Source organism: Rhinichthys klamathensis, unplaced genomic scaffold, assembly GCF_029890125.1.
Source record: "Rhinichthys klamathensis goyatoka isolate OS25496 unplaced genomic scaffold, OSU_Roscu_1.1 h1tg000566l_1, whole genome shotgun sequence".
In the NCBI taxonomy this organism is placed as follows: Eukaryota; Metazoa; Chordata; class Actinopteri; order Cypriniformes; family Leuciscidae; genus Rhinichthys; species Rhinichthys klamathensis.
This window is the reverse complement of record NW_026607032.1, coordinates 782,941-799,612: the sequence shown is the minus strand read 5'-3', so window position 1 is coordinate 799,612 and position 16,672 is coordinate 782,941. Positions and strand designations below refer to the sequence as shown.

At 37.0% G+C, this 16,672-nt stretch overlaps 1 protein-coding gene across 1 annotated transcript in view; it reads right to left on the bottom strand.

Annotated features, from left to right (window-relative positions):
- eif2b3 (eukaryotic translation initiation factor 2B, subunit 3 gamma) overlaps window positions 1-10,807 on the bottom strand; it is a 44,700-nt gene extending 33,893 nt beyond the window's left edge. Inside the window, exons 1-3 of the mRNA XM_056239521.1 lie at window positions 10,553-10,807; window positions 10,162-10,318; window positions 6,006-6,163 (exon numbers count right to left, since the gene is read on the bottom strand). Of these exons, the coding sequence (XP_056095496.1) occupies window positions 6,006-6,163; window positions 10,162-10,309 (306 nt within the window). The 5' untranslated portion in view covers window positions 10,310-10,318; window positions 10,553-10,807. The remainder of the gene's footprint in view (window positions 1-6,005; window positions 6,164-10,161; window positions 10,319-10,552) is intronic.
- Between the last annotated feature and the right edge of the window lie 5,865 nt (window positions 10,808-16,672).

The window sequence follows — 16,672 nt, the reverse complement described above, 5'->3', positions numbered from 1 at the left end:
GCGAAGGTCTGGAGTGGGCGTCAGCTGTTGGATCATCTGAGCGCCACTGCTGCTGACGCTGGGCCTTTCAGTAGGCCGTGGTTCTGCTCTGCACTGCACTGGAGGAGAGGCACAGGGAGGTCAGGCCACCCACAGACACTTCCAGTTCTGCTTGGCTGCCCCCTGGGCCAGCCAGGTGAGACCACCCAAGAGGAGAGCAGAGGAAGAGATGGGGAAAAGAGGGTGGAGAGAGGAGGACAGGATAAGAGGGAATAAAAAGGAAGGGAAGGAGAAATGCGACTCACACTCGTCTGCCACTAAAGACACTTGTTGTTAAGCTTACAATTGGCTGTCATGACTGTGTTAAGTTGTATTGAATACAAACACATTTACATTGCGAATTTCACAGACAGACAGATAGACAGATAGATAAACAGAAAGTACTATTCAACACTGAGAACATAAAAAAAACATTTTGACAAAGTTACTAACTGAAAAAACCCTGATACACTATCAAGTCTGTCATGTTGAGAGCAACTGAGGACATGATAAGTCTTGGTTTAATTCAGTGGCATACACAAATATGACTTGTACATAAAAATCATCATGAAAAGCCAAAAATAAAGCAGTGCCATTCAGATTTACTTTTTCCAGACCACTTGGTGCAAACAAAGATGTATACGTTCATTTTTCAGGAAAAATTAGTACACAAGTCGATCGGGAATGACTTGACCCCAGTGAACTTGGAGCATTATTACTAACAAAAGCAGGCAGAATGCTACACAACACGAAGATTATTCAGTTTCTGTACAAACATTGACTCAATGCATCAGAATGAACTCAAACACAGGCTAATGAAAGAGAGCTTTAAGAGTCGGGCACTCTGTCAGATGCTTCCATTATGTCCGTGGTGTTTGCTGAAGCAAGGGAGTAGACTATGTGTTTACGCCGTACAATAAACAGGGATTTAGGGCTCCTATTGCCAGCGCTCATCTCTCAACACGTAGTGGGGCTGTTCGTGCACTGGAGGGCTCTGCAACTCAATGCTTTTAATCTCTCATTTCTCTCTAGGATTAGAAATAAAAGCATCTGTGCTGTTAGCGTGCACCAGCAAGCCCTCCTCCTCAACATTCCCTTTCCACTGCATTGAGATTTATTGAGAGTTAATCTCCTGTGATGAGTGTTCACACATGTTTAAGACATCCCACTCTCAGAGATTTTACACTTTCATAAGTTTTATGCGCAAAGGTATGATACAAATGAACTAATAATGCATCTGATAGACACAATATTTTAACCCAAGAAAGAAAGTACTCGTTTAGCAGCTGCTTCTATCCAAAGTGATTTCAGTGTATAGTGGGGTCCGAAACTTTTATTTTGTATTTTTCTAATTTAATACACCTACATTTATTACAAATTATAATATCAACATGACAATTTGGTCAAAAGTGTACAATTTGAAACTGATAAATGAAACACCCTTTTTAAGGTTGCCATGGATTACTAAGATCAAACTAAGAATCTGTGCTGAGAAAAATGTCTGTCCAAAAAAAAAAAAAAAAAAAAAAACCTTCAAGGTATTTGATACGAGGAGTAAACTTCAGAGACCATTTTAAACTAATATTTTATTTATATATTTGTGAAAGAATTTTAGACAGATTTAGACAGATACTTTTTTAAATTATAAATTTAATGAGACTGTGATATGAGTACAGTCTAAGGAAATATTTATTTTCATATTTCTCTCAAAATTTCATTATGTAATTGAGACATACTGAGAAAGTCAATAATTGATCAATTAATAAAAAAATCTACACTTTCTTTTTTAATGAAATTCCCGATGTACTAACAATCCCATTCAAAACCCAACATTTTGGGTCAGAAAGATTTTTTAAAAGATATTAATACTTTTATTCAGCAAGGATGCATTAAATTGATCAAAAGTAACAACAAATAATGAATAATGTCACAAAATATTTCCATTTTGAACCTTGAACATTTTGAATTAGAATGATTTCTGAAGGATCATGCAACACTTAGGAATGGAGTAATGATGCTGAACATTCGGCTTTCCCATTGCTGGAACAAGTTACATTAAAATAATAAAATATTAAAATACATTAAATAGAAAACAGTTTGTTTAAATTCTAAAAAATATTTCAAATAAATGCAGCATTGGCAAGCATAAACTTCTTTCAACAAAAGAAAAATCTTACTGACCCCACACTTTTGTGTGTAACTGAAATGAATCAATTTAAATAATTTAATATTGCAATGAAAGTTACAATAATGTCACATCAACTGTCCAAATATTTCTGCTTCATTTTATAGTAAATGCTTCAACTAGAAAAAAAAATCTAAATCCAAAAAGTAGTTTATTTCAAGGTTTAAATGGAAATATCTGATTTTAAATGTGGTCTCAGACATTTATTCTCAACTATACTTAAAGAGTACAATGCTGAAAGCTCATGGATCACCCCTTTTGGGGTTTGATCCTACAGCCTACTGGTTACTAGCCTAGATCTTTAACCTCTAAACTACACCACAGCCAAGGAAAAGCAAATACAGTTTCTGTGACTAGTTTCGAACCTTAAACCCAATAGTGAACACAAAAAAAAAAAAACAAAAAAAAAAAAAACACCAGGATGTTATTCAACTTACCGCCTCATTCCATCTACACAACAACTCTCACACATGTCCAGCAGGCCCATGAATGCCAGTTAGGGTTGAAAAGGGGTTCTGACATCATGTGTTTGTGGAGTTAGTGGTCTCTGGCCACTGGGCTTTCAGCAGGAGAAATGAGGCACTCTGTGGAGTTGGACCCATCGGTGCGGGGCAGCACGGATCAAAGATCCCCCTGTGGAACACAGGATCTGCCCCTCACATCATTCCACTGACCCCAGGCCAGCTCACATGAGGCAGGAGACAGGTGAGGCTGTGTTTACGCCTGCCAGGCTTTTACACGCTTCTGGGCACGCGCTCATGCTCACATGGACGTGCATGCTCATGCTGCAATTATGTTTCTTCCATTTAGTCACCATGCTATGCTCTGAGCATAATGATTTTCAGTGATGAAAATTCATTACATCATTGTGTTGCCAACTCTTTTATGACCCTCCGTCATCGTTGGGCACTCCTCACATGTCAAATGAGTTGCTACATCAATACTGGCTACAAACCAGATTACAATTATTATCTAGGCAGTTCTTTGAAGCAGTGAAATGCTAAATTTCATCAGTAGATAATATCTTTATCACATTCAACATCATTTCACAGTCTAAATATAAGGTATAAATTCTGATCACAACAAGGAACAACACAATAGCTTTCCAGAGCTTTCACACTCACTGTTCCATGATGGTGGAACAATCTTTTAAAATACAAACCTGAAAAGTTCTCACAATCTTCCAGAAACACCTCACATTGCAGGGCAATAAGAAAAAAAGGGGAATTTCACTGCTGGCTAGATGGGCTTTATATATATATATATAACTTGACTGTCTATGCAGTAGATAAGCGAAACATTTATTGAAACATTGAAACATAGAACGAGCTTCAGTTTACTGGAGATCATTTACTCTTCAGCTTTACCTCAAGCAGCTATTCCTTTTAGATGTTTCTTTTTCGATAACATTGATGCATCATAATGTAGCAGTGTAATTTTTTCTAGTCATACGTTCATGTTTTCTAGGGGTGTAACGATACACAAACCTGACGGTTCGGTTCGTCCCACGGTTTTGAGGTCTCGGTTCGGTTCGGTTCATTTCGGTGGGGTGGGGGGGTTTAGAAAGCTAAAATTGCTTTTATTATTTATTAAACAGTGCTTTAATGAACAAATTGTGTCCTTGTCTTTAAATTAATTCAATTACAAGTAAACGTTTCTCAAGGATAACAAAATTATCTGCTAATGCTGTAAACTACAGCCCTTACTTGCACATTACTATAACATTAAAGCTTAACAACAGAGCCTAGACTTTTAGCCTAAATGATATAATAATAATCAACACTCAAATAACAAATTGTATGAAAACATGTAAACTGCACATAAGGCAATTTTTGCATTAACATGTTTTTACTCTAATTTGTTATTGTTATATAATAATTTACACAGTTGCTGTTATTTTCATGACAACTATTTTAAACATACATTAAATAATCAAGATATCATAAACAGGTTAAGTAAAATATAATATATAGGCTAATATATAGCATTTATTTAGTGAAAGAGTTAGCAAACCAGCAAGCTGTGGACACTGAATGACTTGCCTGAGGTAAATATAAAGCTATGTGAAAAACTAAGCGTTTCATTGACCTATTTCCGCTGTTGAAACACTGATTGAGTGTTTACACGAGTTATGATGCCTTTCAATAAGTATACTGTATCTTTCAACATACCTTCGGGTGTCCATTCATGTTTATTCTGTAACTGAGGAAGAGATGATCGCGCTCCGCGCTGCCGCATACAGTGATATCTGTCACGCCACATCTAAGAGCGCCAAAACGGCATTTATTGTTTGCATTTCGTGATCAAATAGACATAATTTGAAAGATTACACCTTGCTTATTATCAAAAGTAACAAAACACTGAGCTTATTGCGATTATATGTGGTTAATGGTGGTTAGGCAACAGCCCTATTCGTTGTGTACACCTAACACATGAGGTGCAATGAGCCGGGTCTGGGCGGGGCAGCAGGGGGCGGGGCGTGTTCGGTATCGCCATGAGAGTATCGCGATACGTATCGTGGGTGGTGTATCGCGGTTTTTCGGTTCGGTTCAAATATCGTTACACCCCTAATGTTTTCATGTCATATTTTTATTTGTCAACATCAATTTTCGTAACAGTCTTAAAATATTTTCATTTTCATGACGTCACATAGCTTTTCAATATTGTAATTATGCATTGTAGCACTTCTCATGTTAGGGTGCTTTCACACCTGCCTCATTTAGTTCGTTGAATCGCACTAGAGTTCGTTTTTCCCCTTGGTGCGGTTCGTTTGGGCAGACGTGAATGCAGCAATCGTACTCGGGTGCGCACCAAAAGCGGACCAAATAAGCGTACGCTTTCAAGCGAACTCTGGAGCGGTTCATTTGTGGTGAGAACGTGATCCGACCTCGAACAGACCCAACTGCCAAAGAACTGCGCATTTTTGGACTAAACCAGCTGCCGTAGTCAAACAAAATTATTATTTAGATTGTCAATAGCGCTCCTTTTAAGCCATGACTGACTGACCGCGTTCTGCACTCTCGCTAAAACTCTCATCATAAACACTGAAGTTGTCCGCACTGCACAGTGAATCTCTTATTTATATCTTATTTATATCGCGTCTAGACTTTGTTTATGAGGGGATTTGCGAAAGGATAAAGCTCGTGCTGATTCTGAACATACATTGTGAGCGAATTCTCCGCATGTCTGACGGATTTTCCTCCTCTTTTGTTTACTTCCGGGAGTTCTGTTGGAATTTTCCCGCACGTTAATTCTGACCAATCGAAGTGCAGTTGTGGAAATATGTTCAAGGCACATCTGGCCAACGGGTGATGTGGATGTTGTCACGTGACTGTATTTTGGTTCGTTTCATCAAGTCATCAACTGATTCAGACCAGAGCAATCAGTATGGTGTGAAAAGGAACCAAAACGCCTGAAAATTATACAAAGTATCATTTTTCGCCCTTAGTCCGGACCGAATGAACCAACGGTGTAAAAGCACCCTGTCTGGTGTGGAGACACTATCGCAACGACACAATCAATGTGGAAGAATCCCATGATTTTAGTTGTGATAACGATTGGATCTTTTAGATAATCTATCACATACCAATAACCTAGCAAGAAACGTAGCTAGTTTTAAACATTTCATGTTTTTCTCCTCTCTCCCCTTTAAGAAGTCTTAATCTTCTAGACTGCATCCAGTTATTGTATCCAGTTAATTCTTGCCCTATTTTCTAACCCATTTTTTGGAAGGACAATGTAATTGTCAATGTAAGAAATGTTATACCTCAGTGTTATCTTATGATATTGACACTTGACGCACCTTGATCTTTTGCTGTATGTGTCGAAGGGCATCTGCAGTGCCCATGTCAGTTTCCTCCTGAATACACACCACATCCAACTTCATCTTCACGTCCGTCTTCAGCCGTTGATCGGTGCTCAGGGCCTTTTGAACCTCTTTAGTAGTGATGACAATCACCTCTGGAAAAAAAAAACATAACGATAACACTTAGGTGAATTAAGGATCAGAAGCATAATTCATGTTTTTGATGTACACTACTGTTGAAAAATTTGTTTGTTTTTGAAAACAAATCTATATAAGAAATGTTTCTTGTGCTGCTTTATTTATGTGGAAACTTTTTTTTTGAAAAAAAATTCAGGATTCTTCGATGAATAGAAAGTTTAAAATAATATAATTTATTTGAAACAGAAATCTTTTGTAACAGTATGAATGTATTTACTGTCACTTTTGATCAATTTAATGCGTCCTTACTGAAAAACAAGTGTTAATTTCTTTAAAAATAAAACCTTACTAAATACAATAATAAAAATACTTACCTTAATTAATAAAATTAGATTAGAGATAGTTTATTGTCATTCTATCCGTATACAGGTATACAGTGTAACAAAATGGAACTGAACACTAGGAGTGCAGCGCAGTTTACAAAAATGACAATAACATTATAAGGACACATGGTGAGTAATACAATTACTTCACTGTAAACAAAACACTGTAAACAGTTTTGACATTTGTGGGAAATGGAAGAGATATTTTTCCTTGACACCATTGGTTAAGAACAGCACACATTTTACCTGTGATACCTCAGACTTGTAAAAATATATTAGACAAGACACCTTCAATCTAGTCTTTGTGAGTTATTTGCGTTACCCGTTGAGACAGACTTGCGGCCAACTGGATGAAGTTTGTCCCAGAATCCTGCTTTACTGCATAAATATTTTCTAACGAATCAGCTTACTTACCATAGTTTGTGCTAAAACTTGTAAAAGCTAATTGCAGGGCCTTGTTGGCTGGCACTCTGGCTGTTAACAGGATAGAATGTGCCACACATAAAGGTGCATACTGTACTGCTGGGCAGGCAAAGGGCCATAGCCACAAACTCCATACCAGCTGGATCTCACGGTTAGTCAATACAGCTAGGTGTGAACAATAAACATTTCATTATCATGAAGACATTAAACACAGATACTCAAGAAGGTACACCTTCTCTACTGGCTCTCAAATGTGCTAAAGCAATGAAGTGAACAGAGGGTTCTAAGTTATCAGTTTTGGATTTATTTCCACAAAAAAAAAAAAAAATTATTTCAATATTTTAAAGGTATGGATGATGGTTTTTCTTGTAATCTAGCATAAAAGTCTATAAATTCCGATATAAGTGGCTTTAGGCCTAAGGCCATTTAACCATTAGTATGGAGGATCAGGACTGACACTTAATAATTCAAACATAAAAATGGAAATAAACAAATCCCTTTCTAAATGTACAGATTAATAGACATTTAAAACTGTATAAATAAAAATTAACTAAAAAAAAAAACTAACTACTAAGTAACTACGACGTTTTGCCTCAATAAACTTAAGGCTTATTAATAGTTAGTAAAGTATTTGTTAAGTTTAGGTATTGGGTAGGATTAAGGGATGTAGAATATGGTCATGCAGAATAAGGCATTAATATGTGCTTTATAAGTACTAATAAACAGCCAATAGCCTAGTAATATACATGTTAACAAGCAACAAGTGGACTCAAAACTAAACTAATGCGTTATCGAAATTTTTATATGCACATTTTAATTACAAAAATTACCAGTTGCTTTTTTTTGTCCATTTGCCAATTCCTCTTCTTTGTCATTTTGTCTAATGCTGTTCTTTCATTATTTGTCAATGAAGTTTTAAACAAATGCCATTGGAGAGTTCACTTGTGGGGGGCAATCAATCATTTTCTTTTTTTTTTTACGTAAAATTATATATTTATTATTTATACATTAAAATGAATTAAAAAGTTGTAAATGTCTATTCTTTTTGACCATTTAAAATGTGATTTATTTCCATTTTATAACTTACTAGCACTATTAAAATTGCTCCATGCTATGTTAGCCCAAACAGTTTTTACGGTGCATGCTGCTGAGGGTCACCTATTGCTAAGCTATGTGGAGGAAAGCTGGCCTAAAACATAAGACAAGTACTAGACTACAGTTGATTATTGCAGAATTGAAATGATCCAACATTAGTTGTCTGGGGTGCATTTGACTCAGTGTAATTTTATCTTGTCATCCGGTGTCCTTCCCACCTAAAGCAGTTGTGTAGATTGAAAAGACCAGAGTAACTTGGCTTAATTTCATTAGTCTTTTACCAGTTTAGTTGTATAGATAGTGTCAACTAGGCAGTGTTGTGCCTGAACGCGTTCATTGAACGATAGTTCATGAACTCGTTCATATTTTGGGCGAACGTGAACTGAACGTACTGTATTACTGCCTGATGAACGTTACTGTGAACGCGTTCATTCTGGTGTGAGTGAACGCATGCTCTCTCAGTTTAACTTCGTTCAATAGGGTGCCAGATTTCTATAGAGCCTTCCAGGCGAAAACCTGGCTAAAACACACGTAAACAGGCCTTAATATGTAGCGAAAAAAACACCCAATCTGGCAGCACAAGCCACCAGTGTCGCACCGCGGCCGCCGCATGCGTCATCAAGACAAGAAGCAGCATGTAGTCGACAAAGCATCGAGGCGGCGTCGTATCGTATGATCAGTTTTAAGACAAGGTTGGTGAGGATCAGAAAAATCTTACATTTCTGTGCAAACTTTGCCCGCCGATAAAATAATTGCTGTAGTGGTTGTATATGGGTTGTGGCAATGATAAAAAAATAAAAATAAAAAAACCTCGCAGCAACATATGGAAAAAAAGAACTATGAACTAGTTCATTTTTTGGAACCGTGAACTTAGTTCAAAATTGTGAAGTATGAACTATGAACTGAACTAGTTCATTTTAAAATTTGTGAACTGAACTTTGAACTAGTTCATGTAGAAAGTGAACTTTCCCAACACTGCAACTAGGCAATACATCCACCTTTACAAACAGTTTCCATTTAAGCACATGAATTTAGGGCACATAAAACATTAAAATTTAGGACTTATAAAACAAAATATGCAGCCAAAAAACCCCCAGCAAAATCTAGTTGGTTTTATCAAGCTCCTGTACCCTGACAAAAAGAGTCTTGATACTAAAAATGAGAAGCAACATGGGCGCTGGTCTGTGCGAGTGGGTGTAACGTGGAAACCATGCCATTATAGTATGCCAATTGTTAAAATGGCCCTACCTTTCCCATTTAGGAAATAAGGACTTTATTAGTTCAATTAAAGCAGCCTGCAAAAATTATTACCACCTGCAGCTTAAGTGTGTAATAAGCAATTTTAGCATTTTGTTAACCACACACCCACACACACTCATCAAAACCCACCCCCAAACATGTCATCCAATCCGATGTCAGCTAACCTATGCAAAGCAATTCACAGCCATAGAGTTACTGTTTCTGGTAAAGCAATAGTCAGTCCTTTTTCTCTCTTTTTTTTTTTTTTACAGAGTCCAGGACTGTCAGGACACTGAAAGTTAATTATTTTGTATTATTTATTAATTCAAAAATAATAGTAAAATCATAAATTCATAGCAGAAATCCAGCTCAAAATACTTTCCAATAAGAAAGTAAAATTAAAACCAAGTAACAATAAAAGACAATGTAATGTAGACCATATACTTCAGAAACTAAACTAGCTGACATCATGTATGCTATGAAACTGCATTTTGTATTATTATTTCATTAAAGAATATAGATTGTATTGTCCTTGTTACTAAGAAAACCTATTTCTACTCCCATTTGGCAATGTGGGCCTTGATAAAATTTAATTAAATGACACAATATCTAAAGAATTACCCTTAAAATAAACATTTTAAAGTAATTTCAAGCCACGATGTCTTATTCATTATTCTTAGCAGATCTGTTAACAGCTGTCAAACAATCTTCTGCAATAATAGGAACAGTTGTCAAGCAATCTTCTGTGATTTGAAATAAATGTGTTCTAGAAGAACACAGATGAAAGAAGAATCTATCCATAAATCTCTATAACAGGATATATCCTAAAAGTATACTAACATACTACAATGTTTCTGATATGACGGTATATTTACCTTCAAAGCCCACTCTCTCCAGCAGGTTGAGGGGGTACCAGATGAGGGGTCTGTTTCCCACAGGTAGCAGAGGTTTAGGGGTGTTATAGGTGAGATCCATCATCCTGGAGCCTCCACCTGCTGCCATCAGCACCGCCTGCAGCTCCATCCCTAACACCTGCAAAACAAACAACACATTCAGTCTTCTACATCAGCACTCAGAAAACACTGAATCAGACTGACAGATGGAGCTTTTTTCTTTGATTTAACATGCTTTTCAAGATATTACTCCAGACATGCCTCTTGTTTCATCATCTACACTACATTAAGTGAGACGTGCAAACAAATAACCGATTCTGACCTTATTAGTTATTAACGTTTAAAAAGGTTTAGAAATACACAGTCGACTTGCCTCTATTGGTCGTCCAAATGATTATGATTTGTAAAGTATCGGGTTCGTGCACGTGAAAATCTGCAGCACTAGCAGACGCTCATGTGGAGCGGTCTGTCACTAAACTCGCTATCTTCAAACACTTACTGCTAAAAACCGATAGAATCGAAGTATTTAAACACAATGAATACGAATAACTAAAAATCATCTGGATATGTTATATGTATTAGTCTAAAATAACTAACAAGACATTTCGAGATAATGACATAAGACCGTAACTATTAAATAGGTCGTACAGAAACCACGACCATAAACTTTGGTTCCGGAGAGAGATCAGTTCCTCTTTTGAAGAGAAAAAAAAATAGAGGAGAGCGTGAAAATAGTCAGATGACTTCCCTTTTTCTTTTATTTGTTTATTTTAATTTCTATGTATTCAAAGATCATTTGAATTGATATTTGGATTTATATAATGATGTATGTTGTTGTTGTTGTTGTTTTTATTTTATAGCCTACACTAGTAAATAATAGCCTGTCTGGTTTCAAACAAGTTGTTTGCCTAAATGTAAAAGCAAAAGGGCGTTTACAGCATAATATTATTGTAAAATATTTTTGTTTTAGTGTATGCATTATGCAGTGACTGATTTTTTTAGTATTACATTTTCGCGTTTTTTGTTTTTGTTTTGTTTTTTTGCATAATTTAACCAGGTAAAGGATTTTCAGAAGTGGTTACGTAAATGCTATTTAGCCTATGTTTAAAGTAAAAGGAAAACACGTGCTGACATTTAAAAATACGGATTATAACAATAAAATACTTTTACACACACTATTATTTAACCATTAATTTTCCAGTTTCATAGCATCCAACACTCCTTAAAACAATTAGCCACTATAACAACAACATAAATTGGCAGAAAGAATATTGAATGCTTCTTGGAGTGTTTAAATGTAAAATATTAATTTATTATTTACAGCATAAAAACAACTGTAGCTATAACTATTTTGGCAGAATATTATACCATGGTACATTTTTGTAATAGATTTTTCCATCCCACATCAACAATACTCCCTTAAACTCCCGGAACCTAAGTGTAGCCTATTAATAAAATGTCCAGTTTCATAGTCAAAATTTAAAGTCTTCTCTCCAGCCCATTCCTCCACCCATCCCCTCAGTCAACAGACATGGCCCAAACCCCAATTCACAGACCTCCGATGTAACAGCAAATTGAACTTTTGGAATGTGGCTTAGCTTTGTTTTCTCTGGATAGGAGATGAGCTTCATTGGTCGCTGCCTGCAGAAGAAACATTGGAATAACAGGGCAGGCTGCCTCCATTAGAAAAAAAGTAGAAAGAAAAGTTAAAGCAAAGGAAATATTGATGTTAAAGCTCTGAGTGTTTGTGTGCTGAATTCACACCTTTGCTATGTCCCCTAACACCAACTGTTTGTGATTCACACTCTCCAAAAACTTTGGCCATGCACCTAATCTTTTCTTCTTTTGTAAAGTGAAGCAATATTTTTAAAGGATAACCCGAGAAATCTCATATGGATTACATGACCCAAGTTTAACATCTGGTGTACTGCCTGAACGGACCGCTGCAATTTCTGTGGGGTCATCATGTTAAATGATCACAAACAGAGAGCAAAACAAACATTCTCATTTACATTTTTATGTCCAGCTAAACAAGCAAATCTGCTTTTTGTTTGGGCTTTGTGAGGAAAATGATATGTTGGTGATGTGCATCATTGAAACTAGATTGGTTAAAACAGGCAAAATAAGCAAACATTTTCAACCATTGTTCTATATTATCTTCAGATGTTCTGTGGAATCTATAGCATATAAAATGACAGGGACAATAAAGCATTGAGTGGCTTATGATATAATAACAATAATAATAATAATAATAATAATAAGGAGAAGAAATAAAAATAATTAAAAACCTTATTGGACATTTGTTTTATAAAATAATTTGCATTGGTAAAAAAAAAAGCAATATTGATCAATCTCTAACCATATGAAATTTAAAAAACATACACAAATGTTTGCTTGAATTTCAGTATTTTACCGTCATTTCTCACTTCTTCAAATTTCAAAGTTAAGGTCAGGGGTGCATTTTAACATGCATGCAATCTGGGAACCCAGCAATAAGAGTTTTTATGTTCTAATACCTGTGATTCGTCTTTATTTACAAGCTGTTCACTACATACAGATGGCAATATTTTTGTCATTACAGCAGCGGGCTCTGGTTCAAGAAAGGCAGTAATAAAAGTCAGTCCAGGCCACTGACACTTCTCTAGTAATTATCTGCTCTTTTACAGCACTAACATGTGACCATAACAAAATATTGAGGGCTTAGCCTAAGACTAAAGGCAGCCACATGACAGTGCTAATGGTGGCATGGAGGCTTGGGGCACAGAGAGGAAATGTGGAACAGTTGCACTATGGAACAAAGTCCTTGATGATGCTGTTTGAGATGAACATGCACAAAACCTTTTTTTTTTTTTTTTTTTTGACATGCAATCTGATTATAGATAGATAGATAGATAGATAGATAGATAGATAGATAGATAGATAGATAGATAGATAGATAGATAGATAGATAGATAGATAGATAGATAGATAGATAGATAGATAATATGTGTATTACATAATATTAATATTTGACCTTTCATCAAAGTTATACATGAATTTTGAACAAACCCGTTCTATAGGACAACTTTGATGAATTTCTTTGATCCACTTCAAATGTTGACTACTGTATTACATATATATATATATGCATGTATATATATTCCACTATTCTATGTCTAAAATGCAGCATGAATTGCAAAACTGCATGACTTATGTGGTTTAAATATGCATTCAGGTGTAAAACTGCACATTTTGTGACAAATCCACTGAGCCTTATGTTATCAACACAACTGAGCCAGACAATTTGCCATTGGTGCAGTCAACATAAAGACTTTCCGGCATGGGATAATGAGGCTAGATAGATAGAAGCAAAGCAGAGTCATAAGGCTACCACAGACTTGAAGCTCTGCCTCGATTTCCTCTGATTTCCTATTCCTGGCCATCGCAGCTCTTGTAAATCATTCTCAATTCCCTTAAACAAGCCAGTTGGATTAGGTTGGTTTAGATCATAAACATTTGCAGGGCCAGACCACCCAGGGAGTGAGACTCAGGCCTGACCGCTGCAAGCCACGGCCCGGCCGAAAGCACAACACGCTCAGTGTGGTTTGTGTTTGCGGCACTTCCTGGACACAGAGAGAGAGAGAGAGAGAGAGAGAGAGAGAGAGAGAGAGAGAGAGAGAGAGAGAGAGAGAGAGAGAGAGAGAGAGAGAGAGAGAGAGAGAGAGAGAGAGAGAGAGAGAGAGAGAGAGAGAGAGAGAGAGAGAGGGCCCCATCTGCCATTGGAAACAAAAACACCCCCCACCCCACCAACTTATTCACGGTCAGCCACCGATAGACTGTGACATAGATAAACACACTGGGCTCCACAGGCTCCATACTCCTCTGTCCTGTGCATTTCAGAAAGCCCTTTTTCATTCACTGCTCCTGTGGAAAAAAGAAATCTGCCATTCACAAGGCTTTACAGGATAGCTTCACAGACATAATAATGCATGTGGAAACAGAAAAGGATTCTTGTTATGGCAAGTGAAGGAACAGAAAAACATTTTGTGTTGTTTACAAGCGAGATTAAGGATTACATTGGTGTGGTCTTGAGTATAGTGTGCAAGTGAGGCATTGCTTGACTCAAAGTATTGGGTTAAAAGAACTGAGGAATTAGCCAAGAGTTTGACAGAGTCTGAGCACATGGTTTTCATTAATGCACAATTGGACTCTGCTGTAGCAGGTCTCCCAGTGAGTGCTAGTTGACATGGAGGTTGAACTGTGAGAATACACATTCACAGACCCATTAGCAACTGATAATGGTGCATAAATCATGACCACACAACCGCTCGGTTAGTTTTGAACTGCAGCACTGTCTGTGAAGGTATTTTTGATTGTTCAATTCTAAATAATGATGAGGAAAAATACTTATCCAAATGGCATGGTTGTGTTTGTGACATAAAAATCCAGGATTTAACTTACAGTCAGCTATTTGCATGCATTAATCTTATTTAGGCTTAGCCTATTTGTGTAGGCCTGTGTGATTATTGGTGCTTGTGTGTACCAAACAGCAGCTTTTATGACCTTCCAACTGCAAAAGGAATATGAACCTATTTTAAAAGGGATGATGAAAAAAAGTGGCACTTTATCTGAGATGGTCCTCACTGCAGAACACAAAATCCAGGGGGAGGAGTTGGATCAAGATCCAACTCCTCCCACCTTACATGTACCTCAACCTACCCATCTCCGCCCCCTGATCCCTAACCCCACCCCTAATCCTACCCATCTCCACCCCTTAGATCTGGATCCAACTCCGCCCCCTGGATCTTGTGTACTGCAATGAGGTGCTACTGGTTTATCTGGCAACCATGGGAATTCAAAATCCAACCAAAGTGCACCTTGCAGTTAAACACGCCAACCAACCACGTTTTTGAATTATGAATTTGTTTCCTACTCTTTCGTTCCTTCATATTAGTTGAATCATTTAATCACAAATTTATCATATCACAAGTGAACTGAAATCAATGAACAAATTAATAAAACATGTCAAGAATTTAGGGGTTAAATTCCTAATACATAGGCCTATCTAGTTTTTCCCTGGCTCTGTGGTCTTTCACCATTCAGGCCAACAACAGTTACACGCTTATTGATTAAATAATAGAAAATCGCTGCCCATTGGAAATAGATTCTTTATTTTTAGTCATAATTTAGAATTCGGAAGAAAAAAAAAATCGTCAGTGTAGGATGTCCCAAAACAGTTTGAGTAAGTTAGCCTATATTCAAATCCAACGAATAACCGATTCCATTCCAAAAACATTCCATGACACACAGTATTTGAGTAGGCTATCTATTCAAATCCAACGAATAACCGATGCCATTCCCAAAACATCCCGTTACAATATCCCTCAGAAATCAAAGCTGGTGCCCTATGAATAAAGTCTATTCGAATCTAACGAATAACCGATGCCAGCCACTCCCTTTTTTGTTACCTGTTACCCACCTGTAACCATAGTAGCAGCAGTGATTAAAGTAATTTATCAAAATGGCGACGTCCATTGACACGCATCTAGCCAATACAGAACGTGTTGTCCAGTGCGGTGGATACATGCATTCACACAGAGGTGAGCGGAAAATGCGGTTGTGAGAAAATGTTTAATAACCGAATTCGGTGCAAAATGAATTCGTTGGAAACAACGATCTCCAATATTTTGAATTTGGACTGAAGTACCTATTTCGACCTCTAGCTGTCATTCTTACAGACTGTAGCAGAAATTCTTACAAACAACTTAAATACAGGACTGTCAACTGTATTGTGCTGCTGTGCGTTCGTTAACTCAGTAATTGTACCCCAGCTTGCTTAATAGCAGTATTTTACTGTAAAAACCCTGTACATTCTATTGCTCCAGCATGTTTAAAATGTTTTTGGAGTTATTTGTTGAATTGAAGGAGTCTGTCCAGTAGCTCTTATAGTTGGTTATTGTTCTTTAAGGATTTCATTAATGCTGGTAGCACATGCTGAAAGACTGCTCCCCAGAGATTTGTGATAACGGCACCAACACCCACCATTAACTCGCTGGCTTTAAAGGGTTAGTTCACCCAAAAAGGAAAATTATGTCATTAATGACTCACCCTCATGTCGTTCCAAGCCCATAAGACCTCCGTTCATCTTCGGAACACAGTTTAAGATATTTTAGATTTAGTCCGACAGTTTTCTGTCCCTCCATTGAAAATGTATGTACGGTATACTGTCCTTGTCCAGAAAGGAAACAGAGACATCATCAAAGTAGTCCATGTGACACCAGTGGGTTAGTTAGAATGTTTTGAAGCATCGGAAATACATTTTGGTCCAAAAATAACAAAAACTACAACTTTATTCAGCATTGTATTGTGCTCTTGTCAATCTGACGTGTATTTGCCACTGCGGACGTGTATTTGGTGCGTCCGTGTATTCGGGTTCAAATAAATATGGCTGGGCAAAAAAATGCAAGTCTTCCTCTGTGTCGAAATCCTTAGACATGTTTACGAAGATTGTTTT